Genomic DNA, 25,272 nt, shown 5'->3' on the forward strand with positions numbered 1-25,272 from the left:
CTTGATCAAAGACCTACGTCCTCGCAAGGCTCCCGGTTCCGACGGTATATCTAACCGCGTTATTAAACTTCTACCCGTCCAACTCATCGTGATGTTGGCATCTATTTTCAATGCCGCTATGGCGAACTGTATCTTTCCCGCGGTGTGGAAAGAAGCGGACGTTATCGGCATACATAAACCCGGTAAACCAAAAAATAATCCGACGAGCTACCGCCCGATTAGCCTCCTCATGTCTCTAGGCAAACTGTATGAGCGTCTGCTCTACAAACGCCTCAGAGACTTCGTCTCATCCAAGGGCATTCTCATCGATGAACAATTCGGATTCCGTACAAATCACTCATGCGTTCAACAGGTGCACCGCCTCACGGAGCACATTCTTGTGGGGCTTAATCGACCAAAACCGTTATACACGGGAGCTCTCTTCTTCGACGTCGCAAAAGCGTTCGACAAAGTCTGGCACAACGGTTTGATTTTCAAACTATTCAACATGGGCGTGCCGGATAGTCTCGTGCTCATCATACGGGACTTCTTGTCGAACTGCTCTTTTCGATATCGAGTCGAGGGAACCCGAACCTCTCCACGACCTCTCACAGCTGGAGTCCCGCAAGGCTCTGTCCTCTCACCCCTCCTATTTAGCTTATTCGTCAACGATATTCCCCGGTCGCCGCCGACCCATTTAGCTTTATTCGCCGACGACACGACTGTTTACTATTCTAGTAGAAATAAGTCCCTAATCGCGAAGAAGCTTCAGAGCGCAGCCCTAGCCCTAGGACAGTGGTTCCGAAAATGGCGCATAGACATCAACCCAGCGAAAAGTACTGCGGTGCTATTTCAGAGGGGAAGCTCCACACGGATTTCCTCCCGGATTAGGAGGAGGAATCTCACACCCCCGATTACTCTCTTTAGACAACCCATACCCTGGGCCAGGAATCAAGTACCTGGGCGTTACCCTGGATGCATCGATGACATTCCGCCCGCATATAAAATCAGTCCGTGACCGTGCCGCGTTTATTCTCGGTAGACTCTACCCCATGATCTGTAAGCGGAGTAAAATGTCCCTTCGGAACAAGGTGACACTTTACAAAACTTGCATAAGGCCCGTCATGACTTACGCGAGTGTGGTGTTCGCTCACGCGGCCCGCACACACATAGACACCCTCCAATCCCTACAATCCCGCTTTTGCAGGTTAGCTGTCGGGGCTCCGTGGTTCGTGAGGAACGTTGACCTACACGACGACCTGGGCCTCGAATCAATTCGGAAATACATGAAGTCAGCATCGGAACGATACTTCGATAAGGCTATGCGTCATGATAATCGCCTTATCGTTGCCGCCGCTGACTACTCCCCGAATCCTGATCATGCAGGAGCCAGTCACCGTCGACGCCCTAGACACGTCCTTACGGATCCATCAGATCCAATAACCTTTGCATTAGATGCCTTCAGCTCTAATACTAGGGGCAGGCTTAGGGACCCCGGTAACCGTACTCGTCGAACTCGACAAAGAGGTCGACGTGCAACCTAACCCATGCATCAGCCCGCTGAGTTTCTCGCCGGATCTTCTCAGCGGGTCGCGATTCCGATCCGGTAGTAGATTCATTCGCGAAACAATTGCTCTTGAGTTGTTAGGTCTCCTTCGGAGGCGCTCGGTCAGTTGTTAGCAAATCCCACCCCTCTTGGCTGAGCCTTTGCTCGCCCACCTGTCCTGGTGAAACTGGAAAGGCCTTCGGGCCACCAGTAAACTTTCAATCATAAAAAAAAAAAAAAAAAAAAAAAAACGCCTCAGAGACTTCGTCTCATCCAAGGGCATTCTCATCGATGAACAGTTCGGATTCCGTACAAATCACTCATGCGTTCAACAGGTGCACCGCCTCACGGAGCACATTCTTGTGGGGCTTAATCGACCAAAACCGTTATACACGGGAGCTCTCTTCTTCGACGTCGCAAAAGCGTTCGACAAAGTCTGGCACAACGGTTTGATTTTCAAACTATTCAACATGGGTGTGCCGGATAGTCTCGTGCTCATCATACGGGACTTCTTGTCGAACCGCTCTTTTCGATATCGAGTCGAGGGAACCCGCTCCTCCCCACGACCTCTCACAGCTGGAGTCCCGCAAGGCTCTGTCCTCTCACCCCTCCTATTTAGCTTATTCGTTAACGATATTCCCCGGTCGCCGCCGACCCATTTAGCTTTATTCGCCGACGACACGACTGTTTACTATTTCAGTAGAAACAAGTCCCTAATATTGAAGAAGCTTCAGAGCGCAGCCCTAGCCCTAGGACAGTGGTTCCGAAAATGGCGCATAGACATCAACCCAGCGAAAAGTACTGCGGTGCTATTTCAGAGGGGAAGCTCCACACGGATTTCCTCCCGTATTAGGAGGAGGAATCTTACACCCCCGATTACTCTCTTTAGTCAATCCATACCCTGGGCCAGGAAGGTCAAGTACCTGGGCGTTACCCTGGATGCATCGATGACATTCCGCCCGCATATAAAATCAGTCCGTGACCGTGCCGCGTTTATTCTCGGTAGACTCTACCCCATGATCTGTAAGCGGAGTAAAATGTCCCTTCGGAACAAGGTGACACTTTACAAAACTTGCATAAGGCCCGTCATGACTTACGCGAGTGTGGTGTTCGCTCACGCGGCCCGCACACACATAGACACCCTCCAATCCCTACAATCCCGCTTTTGCAGGTTAGCTGTCGGGGCTCCGTGGTTCGTGAGGAACGTTGACCTACACGACGACCTGGGCCTCGAATCTATACAGAAATACATGAAGTCAGCGTCGGAACGGTACTTCGATAAGGCTATGCGTCATGATAATCGCCTTATCGTAGCCGCCGCTGACTACTCCCCGAATCCTGATCATGCAGGAGCCAGTCACCGTCGACGCCCTAGACACGTCCTTACGGATCCATCAGATCCAATAACCTTTGCACTAGACGCCTTCAGCTCTAGGAGCAGGCTTAGGAACCTCGGTAACCGTACTCGTCGAACTCGACAAAGAGTTCGCCGTGCAACCTAACCCATGAATCAGCTCGCTGAGTTTCTCGCCGGATCTTCTCAGCGGGTCGCGATTCCGATCCGGTAGTAGATTCATTCGCGAAGCAGCTACTCTTGAGTTGTTAGGTCTCCTTCGGAGGCGCTCGGGTAGCTGTTAGCAAATCCCACCCCTCTTGGCTGAGCCTTTGCTCGCCCACCTGTCCTGGTGAAACTGGAAAGGCCTCCGGGCCACCAGTAATCCTACAATCATAAAAAAAAAAAAAAAAAGAATACTGTTAAAGCCCTCTGCCCCTCCTGGGGGCCTTAAGACCTTAAAAAACAATATGTGAGGGCCCGTAATAGGGTCTTAGCAGTAATAACGTTATTTTAATAATGTTTAGGGTTTCATTTTTTATTACACGATTTATTTCTTCATGGTAGTCTCAATCGCATTAAAATAATGAGTACAGTATCGTTCAAATCAGAAATCATAATAGCTTCACTGCAAAAATAAGGAAGAATGCAGTAACGATGCGAGCTTCTAACGTGTTTACATGTCTGGCCCCAAACTTAGATTTTCCGTACTATTTTTTTTATTTCTTAGATGGATGGACGAGCTCACAGCCCACCTGGTATTAAGTGGCAGTACTAATACTAATTGGTACTAGTTGTACTAATTAATAGTACTAACTATTTGGTACTAGCTAGTACTAATTGGTACCAGAGGCTTATACATAAAACATAAATATAGGTATATATAACCCTGAAAAAGAACAAACAACAGGTGTTCATCACACGAATGTTTGCCTGAACTCACAACGATGGGCCTAGCTGCCAGGGGCGTTAACTATTTGCCATCGATTCAGTTAAGATTGCACAACTAATTTATGTGCATTATCTATGTGTATCTATGTTTGTGAAGTCATCGTGGCCTAAAGGATAAGACGTCCGGTGCATTCGTATGTAGCGATGCACCGGTGTTCGAATCCCGCAGGCGGGTACCAATTTTTCTAATGAAATACGTACTCAACAAATATTCACGATTGACTTCCACGGTGAAGGAAAAACATCGTGTAATCAATCCCGCAAAATTATAATATGCGTAATCACTGTTGGTAGGACCTCTTGGGAGTCCGCACACCTATACGTGCGGACCACCACCCCGTCTATTTCCGCCGTGAAGCAGTAATGCGTTTCGGTTCGAAGGGTGGGGTAGCCGTTGTAACTATACTGAGACCTTAGAACTTATATCTCAAGGTGGGTGGCGCATTTACGTTGTAGATGTCTATGGGCTCCAGTAACCACTTAACACCAGGTGGGCTGTGAGCTCCTCCATCCATCTAAGCAATAAAAAAAAAAGTATACCGTTACTACATAAGTAGAAAAATTAGATGTGGATATTAATATGACAGATGTGTATGGAAAAATGTTTAGATGAATTAAAATTTTTATTTCTCACTCTCTCTTTCTCTCTTTCCCACTGACTTTTCAATTTTTTTTTACAGATGGTCTCATGGCTTACTGTTTCACCAGGCGATAGTCGATTGTGCAAGGGCCGCTATACTTCTGCCTCTGGGCATCGCTGTATTTCGGTGTCAGCCAGTATATAAATGCTCATTAGTGGAAACAGCATTTTTGTTACTGGTAAGAAATGTTTTTGAATATATGTATAAGTTTTATCTGCTTATTATCTATAGTACGCTGATAGCTTTGTATGTTTTTGTTAAAATGTACTTTAAGGAAGCTTAGGTACTACTGTTTGCCAACTATACATATTAGCTATTTTACAATACAATTTGGGGTTGGACTTCGTGTTTTATAATCATCACGATGTGTATAATTTACTCTATTAATAATTTAATACTTGGTGGGCTCTCAGGTATATAAAATATGCAAAAAAGATACTGTTATAATACCATTAACTAGGTAATAGGTTGTGGGCTTTACTAGTTATAAATATTTTAAAGTTTTTAGTAGAGGCCGTGTTTAGTTACAGTTGCTTCGCATTTGCCATTACAAGCAAACGAAAATGCAAACTACTCGACGGTAAGTACTCACCGTCGTCCATGGACATCAGCAATGCCAAGGGCACAGCTAAGCCGCTGCCTTCTGCTACCCTATTAAAACTATATATAACCTAAGAAAAGAGAATTTCTATTGAGTGTGTAATGTGATAACATTGTCACAAACACCCTCTAAGGTTTGAAACAAAAGAACAATATCATTATTTTATTGAGCAATCCGGATGCCTTGTGTAACTCATATATCCGATAACAAAACAGGTATTATTGCCTATTGAAAATAAAATAACAATACAGTGAACCTTCAGCGCCCAATAAAACCTTTTTTGTAATCTGAAAACAAACGTGAACCATGAATGGCTTTATGACGTAATTTTAATAAAGATATCAGATCAAAAACAGACAGACGTAAATGACTTATTTTGGGAGATCTGCATTGGAGTGATATGGTCTTAAATCATCAACTAAAATCCTTCGGCTTTCGCAGTTATTCCGTTGCGTTCTGCTCTGAATTGATCTATTTAATTTAATGCAGATTTTTAACTTTGTTCCTTTCCTTCAGACGTTGTTGAAGCCTCAGATTTATTCTCATTTAATGGTTGTTTCAGCTTGTTATTTGTTTAAGCGACAGCAATCATTTGTGAGAAAATCTCAATTTTAGTCAGTATTGTACGAGTGATGGTACCAGATAATTAGGATAAGGCTTTCTGATTAACGATGCTTTTTTTTCCATGAAATAGACATTTCTTGAAATCATTCAGGCACCACCCGTCGAACTTCGCAACGATATTCTATATGCTGTAAAAGATAGATGATCAATAAAAGATAAAAAAATAAGAATGAACGAAAGGCCATATTTTGAAGGCAACTGAAAAATTGGTACAAAAACTATATTTAGAAACACTCGTGATAGTTTATGTTGACGTTATTAATGGCACGAGCGATGGTTGCGATCGAATGGAAGGTTCATCTCTTGGGTACTGAGCACATAATAGCAAAACAATCCGAGTTGAATTGTTTCGAAATCTTTAGGACCACGATTCCTATACATTAATTCTAATAGTTAAAGGTTTTATATTCACATTGCGTACTTAGTATCTTGCTAGCATACAAAGTACCCACAAAAGGATTAGGCAAACTAAGTCCAGGTCATAAGACCTTCGCTATCTTCGATACGGAGACAAACATTTGAAGAACTTGTGATTTAACATTGTAGGACTACTTGATTTTTCATTGTCATTATAAATCCTGCTAAGTGTGTCAAAAAAATTTACTATTACCAAACACATATGTGACTTCCATTTTCAAATTAACTTTTTGTTGGTAGGAAATGATGAGCCTCTAAAGCTCCAAAGATGATGTTTCTAAAGGCCGACCCAAATTTTTCTATTGATTCAGTAAAATCTTAAATCAGGTGACGGTGTCGACAGTAAATATGCTGACGACGGTCCTGAACGACAGTCCTATTTTTCCCGAAAACGAACAGGAGCAGGCAGATTTATCGGCGCCATTACTCATGGACAGTCCGCAGGTGAGGTTTTGAACGATTACCAACTCACAAGAATCCGTTTATTCGAATTTTGGTTGAGTTTAGAACGAGCAATTCTCAAATTTGTCTTGTGTACCAACATCTTTGCTATATTCTGAAATTATAATTGAATATACGAAGCATTCATACGATTCATATTAAAGGATAGAATAGCCGTATTACAACATAATTGAGGCCGCGACCCTTGGCGTTAATTACCTCACTCCCAGTAAATCCTCCAATAATCACTTACTCACGTCAAAGTTGCGATATGGGTATGGAACTCGTTTGCCTAGCTATCAGATAATGAAAACTAATAATAACATTCCTATTTTGTTTCAGTGCGTTTTATTCGGTACATTCATGATTTGGTTCGCATCAATAACTATTAATCTCGGCCCGACATTCCTGTCCGGGGCCCTGGCGGCCAGTGCCGGGTCTTATGGCTCGTACGGGCCGGCACCTTCGTGTCCCTTGGTGCGGGGTCCTTTCCGACATTACGTACTTAACGCGTTATGGATAGGCGTGAACGCTGTGTGCGTCGGGTTGACGCTTTTCCACTTGAGGAAACTCCACAGGGATCTCACTAAGGTTAGTGACAAACTTATTCAATCTAAGGATCATTAGAAGAAGGACATACAAATAAAGATGGCATGGAGAGGTTTCAGGCAAAGTAGTCGTTGTACGCTTCGTTATCGTTGATTTGCTGTGTCATATCCATAATCATAATCAGAGGTATAAAACCTCTCCATGACCCTTAGTCATCAAAGGCATTATCATATTGACGACACGTACCAACTCGTGAAGGCGGATGTACTCAATGTGATATAAAATTGATGTAGCATGTTGCAATGCAAATGTTCACAGTTGGAGGGGAAACGCCGGTTAGTGTACGTTCCGGGAAACTGTTGAAACTCACCAAGTCACCCACACATAATCTCAAGTCGCTACACAGGCCGTGTGTACTAGTCTCACTTTGGTCGGACTAGGGTATTTTGTTGGTGTATTGCCAATATTCGCTGCGGTTCTCCGTAAATAAGATTTAAATTTTCGGAATTCGAGTTGTTTTCGAATGGATGGTCGGAATATACGGCATACGTGAAAATTTTATTAATATATGAGGCTGGCTGTATGGACGCCAAGTTGCGGAGTCGGTTTAGAGAGTCTTCGATAATTTAAATCTTATCGCATGCAGGCTAACGTAGAGGCAGTTCGAGTAGCTGGTTTAGTGACAACGCTTGTCAGCATGGCAGGAGACAACCGGCGTATGGACTCTCTGCCCAACAGCGTTGGACCGAGGGTAAGTAAGGTTGTGCATGCGAACGATTTTCACCTTCTCAGCACAAGTTGATGTAGTTAATCTTCGTTCTACTCTCCTTTTCGCCTGCAACCACAAAGCTCCATGTCTCTATATAAGCTTATTTTCTTCTTCTTTCTTTCTAAGTGACTTAGTTTAGGCATGAATCAGCAATGTTTGTTTTGTTTTGTAGACTGTTGATGGTAACTTTTCTGATGGCCACTGCCGACCATCAGGCAGTGCCAGTCTGCCTCTCGGCGGAGGGCGTCGTCTTCGAGGGTACTTGGCACGTGTCGAGCGAGAAGGAGTCCGACGAGTCCGCATGTTTCTTGTCATCACCGCGGCCTACGTACTCTTCTGGGGTCCATTGTTCATGATTACGCTGCTCCACCATCCAGCTCTGACATCACATGTGGCGTATGAAGTAAGTCACGAAAATTTTATAAGCATACATTCTCTGATATAATGAACAAAGCATTAACCCCAAGTCATTTTTACACAAAAAAAGTTAAAGAACAATTTTTCACATTTATATAAAAACTAGCGACTCGCCCTCGCTTCGCTTCGGAAACATTAAAACACACATGAAACGAAAAAAATAAATAAAAAAAAAATTATAAAAAAAGTAGCCTATGTTCATCAGGGACAATGTCGGCTTCTAATGGAAAAATAATTTTTCAAATCGGTCCAGTAGTTTCAGAGCCTATTCGAAACAAACAAACAACCAAATCTTTCCTCTTTATAATATTAGTATAGACAAACGTTGAAGCCAGAATTAGAAAGCTTTCATTCACGATAATTACTATTTCCATTGTCTAAACCAGTTCAAGAACGCTTTTTGAGCGTGTTAACTTTACGAAATTCTCTTAAGTTAGAAATAAGGAAGTCTGGTTTTTGGAACGAAGTTCCTTATGGGGCGATGCCGAGGGGTGGGTGCCCTAACCGGGAAAAAACGTCCGTAACGTAAGATTTTTATTAGTAATGCACACAGTGTACGACTTAACTTTGTGATAACGTACAAAAAATAATATACATATTTTTTTTTAATTCATTGACCACGATCTCAGAGCTTTCGTTTGCGCAATACACTAACTCTTATGCAAACAACCGTGAATGAAGTGTACCACACAATAAGATCGCACGTTACCGAATGACCGTGGGTTGTTGCGAAACCTCCAGTTTTATTTTCTTTATACCTCGAATAGAACTTAAAATTAATATTTTTATAATAAGGAACTTCGTTCCTATCCGGTGTCCCACGACATCACACATTTTTTTATTTCTCTTTTTCATGATACCGATCACTCTTTTATCTATTAGCTGTACTTCCAAATCACATTGCACATTTCGTACGTGCACGCGGCTGTGAACCCGCTGTTGTTCATGGCGTTGCATCGTGCGCTGCGCCGCGCCGCCCTCCAGCTGTGCTGCGGCTGCTGTGTGCATTGGAGTCAATTCGTTCTAGCCCTTACTGCTGCAGGTAAAGTATTAAAATCGATCGTTCTGGGACTGTCATCGTTAACATTATTTAACGCTTTATTTTAAATCTGAACGAAATGATGACTTAGACTTTATTAATTTTTATTGCCTAGATGGATGGACGAGCTCACAGTCCACCTGCTGTTAAGTGGTTACTAGAGCCCATAGATATCTACAACGTAAATGCGCCATCCACCTCGAGATATAAGTTCTAGGGTCTCAAGTATAGTTACAACGGCTGCTTCACTCTTCAAACCGAAACGCATTACTGCTTCACGGCAGAAATAGGCAGGGCGGTGGTACCTACCCGCGCGGACTCACAAGAGGTCCTACCACCAGTAATTACGCAAATTACAATTTTGCGGGTTTGATTTTTATTACAAGATGTTATTCCTTCACCGTGGAAGTCAATCGTGAGCATTGAGTACGTATTTCATTAGAAAAATGAATCTGAGGTTTGAATACCGGTGCATCGTTCAACACGTATGCACCAGACGTCTTATCCTTTAGGCCACGACGACTTTAAAGATCTATTTATTCTGCTCGTCTTAGAGAGAGAGAGAGAGAGAGAGAGAGAGAGAAAGAGAGAGAGAGAGAGAGAATACAGTTTATTGCACACCAACATAATTTACATTCAAAAAAACAGTCAAAAAGCAGATACATTTGTACAATAGGCAATACAATAATCTTAGTGTTAGAAGAAAACTTTTTTCCGTACAGCCCAGTCGCCTCTAGCCCCGTCTTCGTTTTCTCCGGCGGCGGGGTCCCCGGAGCCTCCGCCGGCTCCCCCGCCCCCCGCCCCGCCCGGCCCCGTGCCCTCCGGTCCCCCGGCGCCTCACACGATGATGGTAATTACCTCTTATATGTAAGTGTTGACACTCTAATACGTGATTAATATCACTCGCACAACCCCGCACGCGTAGTTTGTTATTGTCCTTTGATTCTAGTGCATGAAGGTACCCTTCCGAAGATTTCCTCCAATGTCCAAGTGGTCTTTTGCGACGGAGGCTATAGTTGCTGTAACTGGATAGATCGATGATCGGTCATTTCGAGACGTGTAACTGTTACATATGTGATATACTTGAGATCTTAGAATTTATATGTCAAGGTGGGTGGCGCATTTACGTTGTAGATGTCTATGGGCTCCAGTAACCACTTAACACCAGGTGGGCTGTGAGCTCGTTCACTCAGCTAAGAAACAAAAAAAAAAATAAAAAAAAACATAACGCGACTTGCTCAACTATAGTTTCAGTCGTTTCCTTTCGATAGCGGCCTGCCGATCCCCAGGCACTTTGGTCCTAGTTGAATGACGGCAAACCTCTCGATCTCAGAGTTGGGAAGTTGAGCAGTGTGATGCTGAGAGTATGTCGAGTGCGCGTGTGCAGGGAGACGAGGATATGATGGGGGAGCCGTGGGGCGGCGGGCGCCGGGCGCGGTCCCCCAGCCCGCTGCTGCTGCCCGCGCTCTGAACTGCCGAGACGCACACATCTACGTACACGCTCTCGCTCTCACACTCTTCTCACTTACTATTTGACATGTAAATACTCATTTAGTGACGCTTCTTTTAAGTATAAAACTTGTATAATCATAATGTACTAGCTGGCCCGGCAAACGTTGTTTTGCCATATACATTATTTCTAGGAAAAATAAATGAGATAGATAAATAGATAGATAGATTTTTACTGGTGGTGGGACCTCTTATGAGTCCGCACGGGTAGGTACCATCGCCCTGCCTATTTCTGCCGTGAAGCAATAATGCGTTTCGGTTTGAAGGGTGGGGTAGCCGTTGTAACTATACTGAGACCTTAAAACTTATATCTCAAGGTGGGTGGCGCACTTACGTTGTAGATGTCTATGGGCTCCAGTAACCACTTAACACCAGGTGGGCTGTGAACTCATCCACCCATCTAAGCAATAAAAAAAACATATTTACAATAAAATACAGGCAATAAATACGTTTCCTATGAGATCGCATGTCGTTAATAAAGTTATTCTAGACATTGTTCCCATTATACAGATTATATTATTATTACGTACTTACCTATAACTAACTATTCGTCGTACGTCCAGCCATCTAAGCAATAATAAAAAAGATACCGATTGCAGCGCCACCTGCAGCGCTGATTTGTAAATCTAAACCATTTTCAAATCCACCTAAAGGTACACAGAAAATTTCATTAAAATCGGTCCAACCGCTTAAGAGGAGTTCAGTGACAAACACACGCACAGAAGAAATACATTATTATATTAAGACTAGTGGTCGCGCAGTAGTCGAAATTCGACTTAATTGAAATTATAAGTTTGAATAATATTATGGTTATATTGTGAAAGACTTATAATACTTCTATAATATATTCACAAATTTCGTCAAAACTACACTAATAACTAAATAATATTAAAGACAAACAATATTAATCTATTCTCAATTTGACCACAGACTTTAAGCAATAACATAAGTTTGGCAATAAACAAAAGAGTATATATGCGTGTGTGTGTCAAATACATGGTAGTGTGTGTAATGTTTTTTTTATTGATTTAAGGTATTTTTGATAAAAATTATAAAAAATATTAATATTCTGCACTCCTTCTCTATACTCTCTATAAGTGTGGGAAGTTTGATACTCCTCCGTTAGCGCGATTTTCGTAAAAAGGGGTACAAAGTTTTTGCTTCTCCTAATAATATATAGATTACGTTAACATCAACATTAAAAAACTATTGCTAGGATTTTAATTTTTGTATATATTTTAGCTTTTGTCGTTACTAGTAGATTCATTGGAAATATATTTTTGTTATAGTAATTAAACCTTTTTGTTACTAGGCTTAACAATATAATCGAGTTTTCTCTTAAATTGATGTATATTTAATAAAAAAACATATTCGGAAAGCAATTCACTTTACAAGTGAAAAAATAATGATAATTAAAAATAAATTGCACATATGTAGTCAAAACTTTTTGTAGCAACTTATATATCACATTATTAAATTATCAATATAAATAGATTAAGCACAAGCTATTATAATCGTCTTTATATTATAACTAACGTAATATCGCCTTTTTGCATTAAAAGTATTCAATTTCCAAAAATATTCGGAATTGAGTTAATATGCAATAAACATTTGGTAGGTATCACCAGTATTTTTCTCATAAATACTGTCAAAAGAGCGTAGTTTAGGCTAGTTTTTTTTTTTTAGTTTATATTTTGACTACTATTAAGAAAATTAATTTAAAATTTTATTTAACTTTAAAAGACAGATAATGTAACTGGTAAAAAATTAAAATTAAAATGTTGCAAATATGATAAATATTAAAAATATTACATGTTAAACCTTTAAAACACTGTCCTGTAAAATTAGTAAGTTTTGAGATTATTCTGTTTTAATGCGAGAAGACGATATGTAACATACATTAAGTATTTGTCAGATAGTACATTTAGCATTTGTTTAAAAAAACTCAATTTTTACTATAAGGATATCGTAACAATTATAGACATAGTTCGTCGTGGCATGAATCGTGTATTAAGGGAAAGTTATTTAGACACTTTGATCTTATTAGGTAATTGTGTATTAAAATTTAATTATTGAAAATTATGATGTAGACGGTATTTTTGTAAATAACTTTGTCGTTACTAAGCGTTATATTATTAGAATTTCAGGCCTAGTCTGAATATCGTTGTTTAAGATTTAAAACTATGATGTTGATTTATGTGCAAAATCCGTAATTCTTGCATTTGATAATTCACAGTGAAAAGCGTAAAGCATATTAAACGCTTTTGCTTAAAACGGTAATTAAAGTTTTCGCTGATTTTAATGTTTTCATATGTGTTGGCTTGATGTTTTTTTTTATATTGTAGTCAAAATAAATTGCTAAAGAACATGAAGATATGTAAGTAGTCGGATGAATCCAATTCATTTTTCATTCATGAATTCAATGCGCGCTATAAAACGCGTAAGGCGGATGAGAATGCAAAAGGCAAAGCCGCGTTCAGCCTAGACGTATTTGTCGATGGTCAATTTTAATCAACAATGATGTTTTTATCCGATAAAGGACACGGTCATGAATAAAGATTATTTTGTCTCCTTTTAAATCACTCTTAGCCAGCTTTCTTCAGCAATTAATATACCAGTTTTTTAATTATGAGTGAGATCCTAGTTACCTACATTTCGTAACTAGACGTGATCTTTTCAAGATTCTAAAGTGTTTATTAAAACTAGCGTTTGTCTAATGTTCAATATTCGGCCATAGACACTTTAAGATTTAATTTACTTTATGTATTTATTACATTCACTCTGTTTACAAACAAAAAATGTTATAACCTGCAAATTTTTTAGTGATAATTTAGCAATAAATTATTATTTTGCACTACCTATTTTGTATTTTCCGATTTTTGTATTATATATGTAAAAAAATAGTAAAGGTTTTGCAATGACGAACCTTGTCATTAAATTGCAAGCTAATATTATGGTCTATTCAAAATGGATACTTCATGGAAGTATTAAAATCGCACAAGGTTTTGAATCTATGAACGACTTCTAGAATGAGATGATTACAGAATGTCATGATATTTGGAGAACGAAGATATCTCATTTAAATGTATCAATTATTGTATTATATTATTATGAAGTATTGTATAAAGTACATATATGTGTCTGTGGTGAGTGTAGATTTCGTCTACTTTAAATCATATTAGTAAAATGATTCCGGGCCGGCGAATGCCACTCAAACATGCAAATGCAAAAGCAGATGCAAAATTGATGAAAAAACTTTTTTAGTGATAATTATAATGTATTTGTGACTCATTGGATTTTGACACTTTAATCAAATACCGTTCTAAGTCATTAGTCATTATTAAGTGTGAATAAAAAACAATGAAGAAATTTAAGAACTTGCGTGTGAATTTCATGAGTGAATTGGATGCTGCTCTTCATCGATTTGATCTCAGAAACAAGTGAAAATTTTAAGCTCCACTGTCGAATGTTCTGTAAAATTGTGTAATATTTCGTGATTTGTAGACTAAGATAACAATTAAATAAATTTAATTCGTATCGTGTTATTGTGAATGTGTAGTATTATCATTAGCAGTTCTCATTAAACATTCCACTTTCACTGTTTTGAAAGCTACGATTTTTTAACAGTTGCTTATATGCCGGAACACTACTTAGAAACAAGACATTACCACCTGAATTCCGTTTGCCAAATATACAATGATCATGGATTGAATCCAGGGCAACTTCACTTATTAATTGCGTGATTCGGTACATTTAAGTACCTGAAGTACATTGAAGTACTACCTTGAAGTGGCTTCTGGTGGAATTAGAAGCTAAAGTTACCAAGAACTGTAACTAGGTAATGTAGGTACTGAAGGTTAGGTAGTAAGTATTGCTTATACCTACTAACTCCTATCCCACCCCTCAAAGTGGGTTACATGTCTTCACGGTAGTAATTAATTTGCAATAACAGCAGTCATTAATGCAATTAATGCAAATAAAAAAAAAGAATTAAGTTTTCCTGTTTCTAATAAAATATAATTTTAGTAAATTACTTTACAGTTAGTCTTCTGTAATTTGTGACAACAGTAAATTATTTTAAATATTGAAGTTATTATAATGAGTTGAATGAATCCGCGATTAAGTCGTAAAATCAGTTTTACGAAATTATGGCTATGATTAGCGAAAACTGAAGAAAATATGTTATGTTGATCGCACGAATACACCAATTTGAACCGCCACAATCGAATTACATATAACCGTTCTTATTAACCGACCACAGATACTTCTAAAGAAATAAAAACTTGCTTAGTATTTATTGTCTGTTTTTCAAATTTAAATTTGTAAATATTAAATTAATTTTAGAACAACAGTACGTAACATATTTTAGGACGTTTTAAATAAATAAAGAATATTGAAACAGAATGACTTAAAATACAAGAGTAAAACAACATATACTTAAAGATGTGTCTAGATGAGTTTAAATTAAATGAAAATACATAAAATGGGAGTCCTATTTATTATATAAGTAGATAGTTTTTATTAAAGAAAATATCATTTTCTTCATTTCCACAACATTACGTCAACTATCTTCGAAGACTGACAACTTTTTATTTTAATTTAAAATGTGCCAAAACCTTTCTTCTCTTAGGCATTAAAAATAAATAAATAAAAGTAATAATATCAATAAAATGAAAAGTATGTCGTAAGCATATTAAACATGAGGGTTATGATCCGTTCTATAAAATATTAATTTACAATTTTTACTATTCTTAATTGAAACCTAATTCGTCCTTTTATTTATTGATCGTAAGAAAATACGTTTAGTAAAATGATTGTATATAAAGAAAAGAATTGAAAAAGATATATGAAAAATACTAAAAGATGTAAAAAGTAAAACAATAGGAGAAAATGTATTAAATGTGTTCTTTAAATAAAGTAAACAGAATGCTATTTAAATAAAAGAAAATAAATATTATTTAATAAATAATTCATTGTTTTATTATCTATTAATTCAATTTCCAACGAAGATAACGACATATTGTTATGCCAACATTTTTCCCTCTCTCATTTTTATGAGATAGTAAAAGAGCTCTTTTCTGGGCACTTTGTTTTGGGAATTACGCATCGATTTTAAACGTGATAAAAACAGCAATAATCTATACTAATATATAAAACTGCAGTGGTTTTTAGGGATGTTCCGTTATAACTATTGAACCATGCATCCGATTGACTTGAAACATGGTATCCATGTAGAAAACAATGTACTTAATGGATACGCTAATATTTATATTAGTTTTGGACTCCCTAATAATAATGACAATAAATAATAATGTTAATTTTAAATGGCCAGCGACGTGGGCGAGTACGGTTAGTTTAATATAAGGATAGAGTTGCAAAATCTACATAAGAAATAAAAATCATCACGTTCTCATATGACAGCCTTTCCCCTATTCGATAATGGGACAGTCCGTAATTGAGTTTCCTCGTAGCTTGACGTTTTATTATCTGTCAGACCGACGTCAAACTTGAAATTAATAACTTACGATATTCCTAGCGAGGCTATGATGCTTCAATGAATACTCTGCACATTCTCATGTAATCTAATATATTGGGCATTTTAAATCTTAACTGTGAAGTCATAAGGTCGAAATTTTCATGATCTTAACTTCTCGAATCAAATGGTTTAAATTTCAATCGGTTGGTGTTTTGGTCTTTAATTGATTTGTCTATATTGTAGAGTTGAATTATTTAAATTGCTCACATACATTATTGTGATTTGTAAAGCGTAACTCGTAAAGATCTGAAATGTCGGGATACAGCCACTTAGCTGCTTACTAATTCAATCAATACAATACTTCCATCTCATCCATTACATTCGCTTTTTTTTTATTGCTCATATGGATGGACGAGCTCACAGCCCACCTGGTGGTAAGTGGTTACTGGAGCCCATAGACATCTACAATGTAAATGCGCCACCCACCTTTAGACATAAGTTCTAAGATCTCAGTATAGTTACAACGGCTGCCCTACCCTTCAAACCGAAACGCATTACTGCTTCACGACAGAAATAGGCAGGGCAATGGTACCTACCCGCGCGGACTCACAAGAGGTCCTACCATCTATTGTCCTGGTCTATTGCTAGACCTCATCCGAGAATCTCCACAATGATAGTTCCAGCGCAACAAGCATTCGGCGTATTCCCGCGACCATAATCAGTTCCTCGGTATACCACGAATCACGGCTTGATAAATTTTTCCCCAACTTTAGCGAGACTACTCCTCACGGATTCTTATCCTTTAAAAACAAAATATAACTTTTATTACAAATAGTAGGGTTTCAGTTTTTTTTAATCTTTATTTATGAAGATTTTTCACCTAGTGAATATGCCACTCCATTGTGCAACAAAAGAGAGTAACAAAATAATTATATAAAAAAAAAAAAGGAAACTGTTATCGTCTCTGAAGGCCCACCAAAACTATTTTATAAAGTGACTTAGCCATTTCGGATTCTGGAAAGGCTAATACTTAATTTACACCTCCAACTTGTTGAAAATCTGTATATTTTGCAAAGAATTGTTGTCGCAAATCATCGTTCCGCGCACACTTAATCATAATGTGAAAAGCATCTTCCACTACATCAGGGTTTCAGTTTATTTGCGACTCTAAAATTATAAAAAAAAGCGGTTACGTAAAAACCAATGTACATTTCACCGTAGTTTCAGCGGAATTCACGAGTGTATTCTCGTGAGAATCAAATTTTCGCACGGTGCTATTTACTATTCCGTTTGAGTCTATGAGGAATGCCTGTAATGACATTAATATTCATACGTCAACTGATTTACAGTTATTGTTGCGTTCAGTTCAACCTGAATAGAAGTTGCTAATTTGTTTACTTATTAGAATATTCGACTTGATTATGATATTTTAAATAATGTATTTTCTTTTCTACCATTGCCAAAGCACTGGGCTTGCTGAATGACGTAAAAGAACATGAAATCATCTCTCTCTCTCTCTCATTCCTCCAGCACCTCCAGCTTCGTCGGGACGCGGACCTCCACGTCTGGAAGCTACGTATCGGCTAGACATCTCTGCTTCGATATTTTATATCTAAACCCGGTGTCGATTTATCTGATGTTCATTGCCATCACGGTGTCTCGTTGCAGGAGCCGCGCAGGCTTTGCAAAGCAAAGTGACGTCTTTTGTGGTGAAATAATGTTGATCGTGGATATTATGATTTTAATGTCCTCATAGATATCTGACCAGCAGAGTCTATCGAGAAACTTGTTGTTCAGGGTAAGGTCAACGGTAAAATACTTCGTGGAGGAAGCCTCATGCGGTGGACGAATCAAATGAAAATCCATACCAAGACCCCACTTATTGAGTGCGGGCACTAAGCCTCAGCTCGCGAACTACGGAGAGCTGTCAAGGGTATAATAAGAATTCCACTGGACCACGACTGCTCTGCCAAGAGTAACCGACTGTGATTGTAGATATCCTGTTCTGATATCATGTAGCGGGACGATCCAGCCCGGGCGACTGCTTCGCAGCAAAAATAGGCACTACTTTGGTTCCTGTCCACCACCAGGATCAGACCATCTTAGCATCCTCTACGGCTTCCGGGCCACAATGAATTTCTCAAACATAAAAAAAATGTATAGGACTGCAAGCATGAGACTTGGAACTACATTTTCAATTTCTATTATATACCTTCTTTAAGCCCAAGTTATTATTGTACAATGTACCGTCATTCAAATTAGAAAGACTAACCGCTTTGCGGTAGAAATCAGCGGAATACTTATCTCTGCGGCCTCACAATACTAATGGGATGAAATTAAATGAGATGATATGAGATGAAATAATAATATAATCTCAGTAAAATGGTGGTCATTTACTAAGATTTTTTCAGTGGACTTATTGGAGGATCCCGAGAAGCTACGTCCAGCGGCTTTGTTTCATTTTCCCACATTTGTGCACAGATATTAAACAGTTAATAAACCACCATGATTACACATTTAAGCCCGAAGAAACACTAACGAGACAAAATAAAACAAATCGCACAACTTCACTCCTCGCGTTCCCGCCAAAAAGTCCTCAGTTATAGTCTGTCAAATTGAGAATAGATTAAATATTGTTTTCTTTTTATTAATATTTGTCTAAAGCATAGTTTTGACGAAATCTGTGATTAAAGAAGTATTTAATAGTCTTTGAAAATAGAATCATAATAGTGTACAAACTTTTAATTTCCATTCGTTATAGCCGAATTTCGACTACCAGGGGACCACTAGTTTTTATTGTTTAACGATCTCAACATTCGAACACGACCTTCTAATGCGTCATAAATTTTGATCCTAATAAAATTCTGCACTTACATTATTCATGGTTACGTCGAGTGTTAAATCTGTGCTGAGTTTAGTATCGGTCCAAATGGACGGAATAAAGACTGTGCTAAAACTTTAGAACCACGTAACCGTCGCTCGTTCAAGGTTTATGTGAAAGAGGAAATGCGGTTGGGTTCTTTCAGAATTTGCATGAAGGATCTCTTTGGTTTTTCAAATTGTTTTGTTATTGCATCAATTGGCGTACGACCCACGATTGTTATATAGGTGTGTAATATAACGAAATTTTCAGAGAAACTCTAGAAAGCAGAACAGAACTAGCTCAGCTATATAGAAGTTATCGGTGCGTTATTACTGGTGATAGGACCTCTTGTGATTCCGCACAGGTAGGTACCACCACCACTACCCTGCCTATTTCTGCCGTGGAGCAGTAATGCGTTTCGGTTTGAAGGGTAGGGCAGCCGTTGTAACTATACTGAGACCTTAGAACTTATATCTCCAAATGGGTGGCGCATTTACGTTGTAGATGTTTATGGGCTCCAGTAACTTAACATCAGGTGGGCTGTGAGCTCGTCCACCCATCCAAGCAAGAAAAAAAAAGAAGTTTTTTTATTTTATTTTTTATTGGCCTTTTAGGCAGACGAGCATACGGCCCACCTGAAGGTGATGGTTACCGTCACCCATGGACCTCAGCAAAGCCAGGGGCAGAGTCAAGCCGCTGCCGACCATGAACTCGCAGTGATTTTTTCAATATCGCCTATTAGATTACGCCCGTGAAGAAGTCTTGCTATCTGATCGAAAGAGCGCCGTGATTCCTATGTAACCGATATATAAGGTGTCTGAAGCGGCGATATTAATTGTGGTGACTGTGTTGTTGACAGTTGACCTCGCAGCATACTATTGGGTCCAAACCGCAGCTTTTGATTGCTTCGCACCAAATATATACAGGTTGTTATTGAGGATAAAAAGCTCTTGCGCTTCTATTAAACAGTCAGTAAAAACATCATTCGAAATAATGCAATGCATATTCACAAATTTGTACACTTGTTATTTAAAAAAATATATAACTAGTCTGGCCATAAATACTGTTACATAAAAACTTTTCTTTTTTCATCTTTTTTTTTAGGTATTTATGACCTGGTAACTAAGACCTTTAAGTCATGTCTTATTTTAATTTATACCCGTATTTTTTTGAAAAATGATGAAATGAAATAAAGATGAATAATTTGAGACATTAATCGACTGGGATGAAATGAAATGAAATGAAATGAAATGAGATGATAATATGGGATGAAAAGTAATCTCAGTAAAATGGTGGTCATTTACTGAGACTTTTTCGTTGGACTTTTTGGAGGATCCCGAGAAGTGACGTCCAGCAGCTTTGTTTCATTTTCCCACATTTGTGCTCTTTCACAGATATTAAACAGTCAATATACCACCATTATTACACATTTAAACCTGAAGAAACACCAAATAGACAAAATAAAACAAATCACACAACTTCACTCCTCGCGTTCCCGCCAAAAAGTCTCTTTTTTTCAACTTTTTAATTATTTTGAATTTGGAACACGTATATTATTTTAAAATCTTCTTCGATTTTGCGCCACTTCACATATTTTTTCGTGTTCATTATCAAATTACAATATAGAATGGGGTGTTACAAAAAATAGGATTGCAGTGATCGCCTTGCACAAAGTGGGTACGGAGCCGTCGGTGATATTCCAGATACTTTAAAAGCTTGGTATCAGACGTATGTTCGTATATCGTAGTATCAACAAATACAACAATATTCGTCTGTCGAAGACCAGAAAAGTTCGGGGCGGCCGCGTCCTTTTAGAACTACAAAGGCTCTTAAAGGCTGTTAAAGCCAGAATTCGTCGAAACCTCATTAGGAAGCAAAAAATCTTATCGCGAGAAATGAAGATTCCTGTTACGACTCTGTCACGTACTATAAAACAAGACCTGAAGCTCGGTGTTTATCGTCGATATACAGGACATGCCCTAAATCAATCTTTACAATTAAAGAGAGTGGATCGATCTAAACGCCTTCAGTCGCAATACACAGGTGAAAGGCACAGAAATATCCTCTTTACCGATGAAAAATTTTTTACGATTGAAGAACAGTACAATAAGCAAAATGATTAAGTGCGCTCACAGTTCTAAAGAAGCTGCTCAAGTGGTCGGAAAGATACAATGTAGTCATCATCCTGCGCTAGTGATGATTTGGTAGGGCGTGTCTTATCAAGGAGTCACAAAACTACATTTTTGTGAAAAAGGAGTTAAAACTTCAGCCAAAGTGTATCGTGCGTAAGCCCATAGATTCGTGGCCAAGCAGATTAAAAGTCTGTTTATAAGCCAAAGGTGGCCATTTCGAAGATTTTTTTTTGCTGAGACTTTAGTAACTTTAAGTTTATTGTATTGTATAGTGTTATTGTATTTAGTCTTAAATATATATTTTATGTTAAATTAAATAATATTTAAGACTAAATACAATACAATACAATAAACTTAAAGCTACACAAAATATATACACGCCACATAGGTATAAATTATAATAATATTAAATTACTTCATTTAAAAAAAATGCATTTTCTTTTGTAACAGAACTTATGGTTGGACTAGGTATATGTATATTTGAAGATCGACCATAATGTAACCGGTAGTGGCTGTGTCTTTCTTCAATTACCAAGAATGACTTGCAGACAGTCTAACCCCAAGCTAGATTCGCGTCGAACGTTAATTTTCATCTCAGCGGGATTTTGCTCCATCATCCTTGTCATGAAATCTAAAATCACAACATAAGGTATAATGTCTCACATAAGCAAACGATAAAACATCGCCCTTATTTTCAAAGCTTTAAGTAATGTTTTTGTTCGACAATTTATTTCAACATCCAACAATCGTATGGTAAAAAAACAAGAAATGCTCACGAATTTTTTTTCCGTAATAAAATTGGAGACGTTTACCTTACACATACTTCCTTAAATAATGTCAGACTCTATGGTCTTGTAAGAAAGAGCGTATTACTTTGTTTTAAATTTAGAAATGAATCGTCTCATATGATCTTCTGGAAATTAATGCGCGCACAAATTTTACAGAGCTCAAGACATTTTTATAGAATAAATGGTGACTTGTAAGTAATAATAGGGTTGCGATTGATATGACATAGCTAATTAATAAAACATTGTACGTATACAAACACAAAAGGAAAATACGCGAAAATTAAACGCAAGCAGCAAGTTAGAAGACAAGATAAGATCACATATTTTAAAAAAATCGTTAAAAAAGATTTGTTACTTAATTAAACTTGGGTTGTTCTGGATTTTAGAATTAAATAATTCAATTATTATCCAATTATATTTATATTTATTACTGGTAGGACGTTTTGTGAGTCCGTACCCACCATCTTGCCTATTTCTGCCGTGAAGCAGTATTGCGTTTAGGTTTGAAGGGTGGAGCACCCGTTGTATTGTAAAAACTGAGACCTCAGAGCTCACGTCTCAAGGTGTTGATGTCTATAGCCTCCGGTAAACCTTGATCACCAGGTGGGCTATTAGACCGTATACACATCTATGCAATAAAACAATAAAACACTGACGCACCAACTGATGCTAAGCCGTACCAGAGTCTCAATTGTATGTAATAACGGCTGTGTTACCCTTAAAACCAGAGAGCGCCCGCAAGACTCAAGAAACACAGTGGGGAGTAGTTCATTCTAAAGTCGCATAGTACGTGGAAAAAAGTTCTCACGAAACGCACTATAAGGTTTAAATATAATTTTTTTTTTAATCAATTCAATTTCAAAATTTTTATATCTTCAAGAATTTCATAACATTGAATTCATGAATTTATCTGTCTACATAAACCTTATATAAGTAGGAGCGTTTTATCAAGAAATTAATCTATAGACTGAAGACGAGCTTCGTAAAGTTATGCGTCACACAGGGACATGTTTATGGGCGTTTAGGTTTATCACGGCGTCTGCCATCTAATGATCTCGCCAAGAAAGATTAATGTTGTATAAAAGTTTATATTTTCAGCAGTATTCAGATTTTAGGGACGTGGTTCAAGAACGAAAACTGTGACTGAAAATTCTAGAGTCGTGTTGTTTAGAAATTGAAATTATTTTGTTGTTGTTGCGATTGGTAGTCAAGCCGATTAATATATGATAAGGGCACTGCACATAATTTATTTAATAATGTTAATAATCTTGATCAAATCTTGGTAATAAGATATGGTAATTTATTTTTTAGTGGTGGTAGGACCTCTTGTGAGTCCGCACGGGCAGGTACCACCACCCTGCCTATTTCTACCGTGAAGCAATAATGCGTTTCGGATTGAAGGGCGGGGCAGCCGTTGTTACTATACTGAGACTTTAGAACTTATATCTCAAAGTGGGTGGCGCATTTACGCTGTAGATGTCTATGGACTCCAGTAACCACTTAACACCAGGTAGGCTGTGAGCTCGTCCACTCATAAAAGCCATAAAAAAAAGACATTTTAACTCCAAGATACGATTGAAGTATACAACGTGGGCTCAAGAGTTTTGGTCTGAGGAGCTTGGCTGCTCTGACGTGCCTAATCTCCTCTCACAGGTACTCTCGTCAGCGTGCTGGCAATCAAGCCAAGGCTTTTCTATAAACGTATTTCGTTTGCCCGGATAACCTACAAATTAATAAATTTATTAGCTGTGTCATAAAACAACGGAGTTAACATTTTACAAACTAACGGCTTTTTATCAATTTCTTTGCAGTTGCGTTGCAGTGGTCTTATGCCTATTTCTGCCTATTTCTACCGTGAAGCAGTAATGCGTTTCGGTTTGAAGGGTGGGGCAGCCGTTGTAACTATACTTGAGACTTTAGAACTTATATCTCAAGGTGGGTAGCGCATTTACGTTGTAGATGTCTATGGACTCCAGTAATTATTTAACACCAGTTGGGCTGTGAGCTCGTCCACCCATGTAAGTAATAAAAAAAAAAGAAATGGGTAGGTGGTAACTAGCCGCTCGGACTCACAATAACACCTATCACCATTAACATTTCGCCCTATGACAAGGAAAGCGGTAAAACGTTTCAAAAGACACATTATTTCTCGAGTCACCTACAGACATCGGTTACGCAAACAATACGAAACGACAAACCTTCAGATAGTTCTAAGCGGCTTGGCTCTGCCCCTGGCATTGTTGACGTCCATGAGCGACGGTAACCGCTTACCATTAGGTGGGCTTTGTGCTCGTCTGCCTGCACAGGCAACAAAAAAAAAAAAAAAATCAATGGACAGCGAATAGCGTGCCAAATCAATAATACCAACGATCGGGATAATACAAGCGTTCGCCTCGTTACGTAAAACACATTTTATGTTTCGGCATGCCATAATGGCTGTTCAGGGAAGTATACACACATGGCTTAATCCGTGACCTTGTTAATTTTCCCACGTGCTTACAGCCCCAACTGTAATTAACATTTTATTTCATTTCGTGCGTCGTTTTGAGTTTTCATTTAAGTGAACAAAAAAAGGAAAACTGTAGAGGCTTTGTGACTTAATTTAATTGCACGTGTTTCTGCAGTATTTCTAACTCATTATGGCCGTTTTCCAATTACAGTACAAGCGGCATAATGCTCCAATGCAGTTTTCCAATTACAGAGCATAATGCGACTCAGTGACGCACAACGCCGAATTATGCTGAAGCTTAGTTGAGCATTATGCCGCATAATGCGCTCTTGTGCTGTAATTGGAAAACGGCCTATATGTCTGGGCAATCGAGGTAGTTATTAGTTAATCGAGATAATTCTAATTCATTTGATTTTAGTTTCTAATTTGATATTTCCGTCGCAGATTATTAAACGAATCGGCTATTCAGTGTTAGTCTTCACTACACCTATTGGAGATCATTCTAGACTTTGATTTCTGTAACTATATAGTCTGTAAAGAGACCGTCGTTGGAATCCAAACGAAAATATATGACTATCCTAGAGCTAACGGACAGCGCTATTTATTTACCAAACTGAACGTAGATACGTTTCTTTTTTCTTGACCCGTAATATGTTATGAATTTCACTGGCAGTCGCTCACTGGGCTTCCTCTAGAGCAGCGGTCGGGGAACCAGGATAAATTACCCCAAATGGGGTAAAATGAAATT

The 25,272-nt window shown here is 38.4% G+C and overlaps 1 protein-coding gene across 11 annotated transcripts in view; it reads left to right on the top strand.

The window, feature by feature from the left end:
• Positions 1-15,785, top strand: part of LOC114250505 (uncharacterized) — a 51,676-nt gene extending 35,891 nt beyond the window's left edge. For 6 of the 11 annotated variants that reach the window (XM_089736634.1, XM_089736636.1, XM_089736633.1 and 3 more), the window contains exons 4-11: positions 4,490-4,628; positions 6,420-6,536; positions 6,876-7,124; positions 7,729-7,833; positions 8,024-8,254; positions 9,151-9,310; positions 10,030-10,157; positions 10,641-15,785. In XM_089736634.1, the coding sequence (XP_089592760.1) occupies positions 4,490-4,628; positions 6,420-6,536; positions 6,876-7,124; positions 7,729-7,833; positions 8,024-8,254; positions 9,151-9,310; positions 10,030-10,157; positions 10,641-10,778 (1,267 nt within the window). In that variant the 3' untranslated portion in view covers positions 10,779-15,785. Of the gene's footprint in view, positions 1-4,489; positions 4,629-6,419; positions 6,537-6,875; positions 7,125-7,728; positions 7,834-8,023; positions 8,255-9,150; positions 9,311-10,029; positions 10,179-10,640 lie in introns of those variants that run through there. The other 5 variants (XM_089736638.1, XM_089736640.1, XM_089736639.1 and 2 more) reach the window with 5 other exon arrangements.
• The last annotated feature ends 9,487 nt before the right edge of the window (positions 15,786-25,272 follow it).

The sequence above is a fragment of the Bombyx mandarina genome, chromosome 22 (assembly GCF_030267445.1).
Source record: "Bombyx mandarina strain Sakado chromosome 22, ASM3026744v2".
Classification (NCBI taxonomy): Eukaryota; Metazoa; Arthropoda; class Insecta; order Lepidoptera; family Bombycidae; genus Bombyx; species Bombyx mandarina.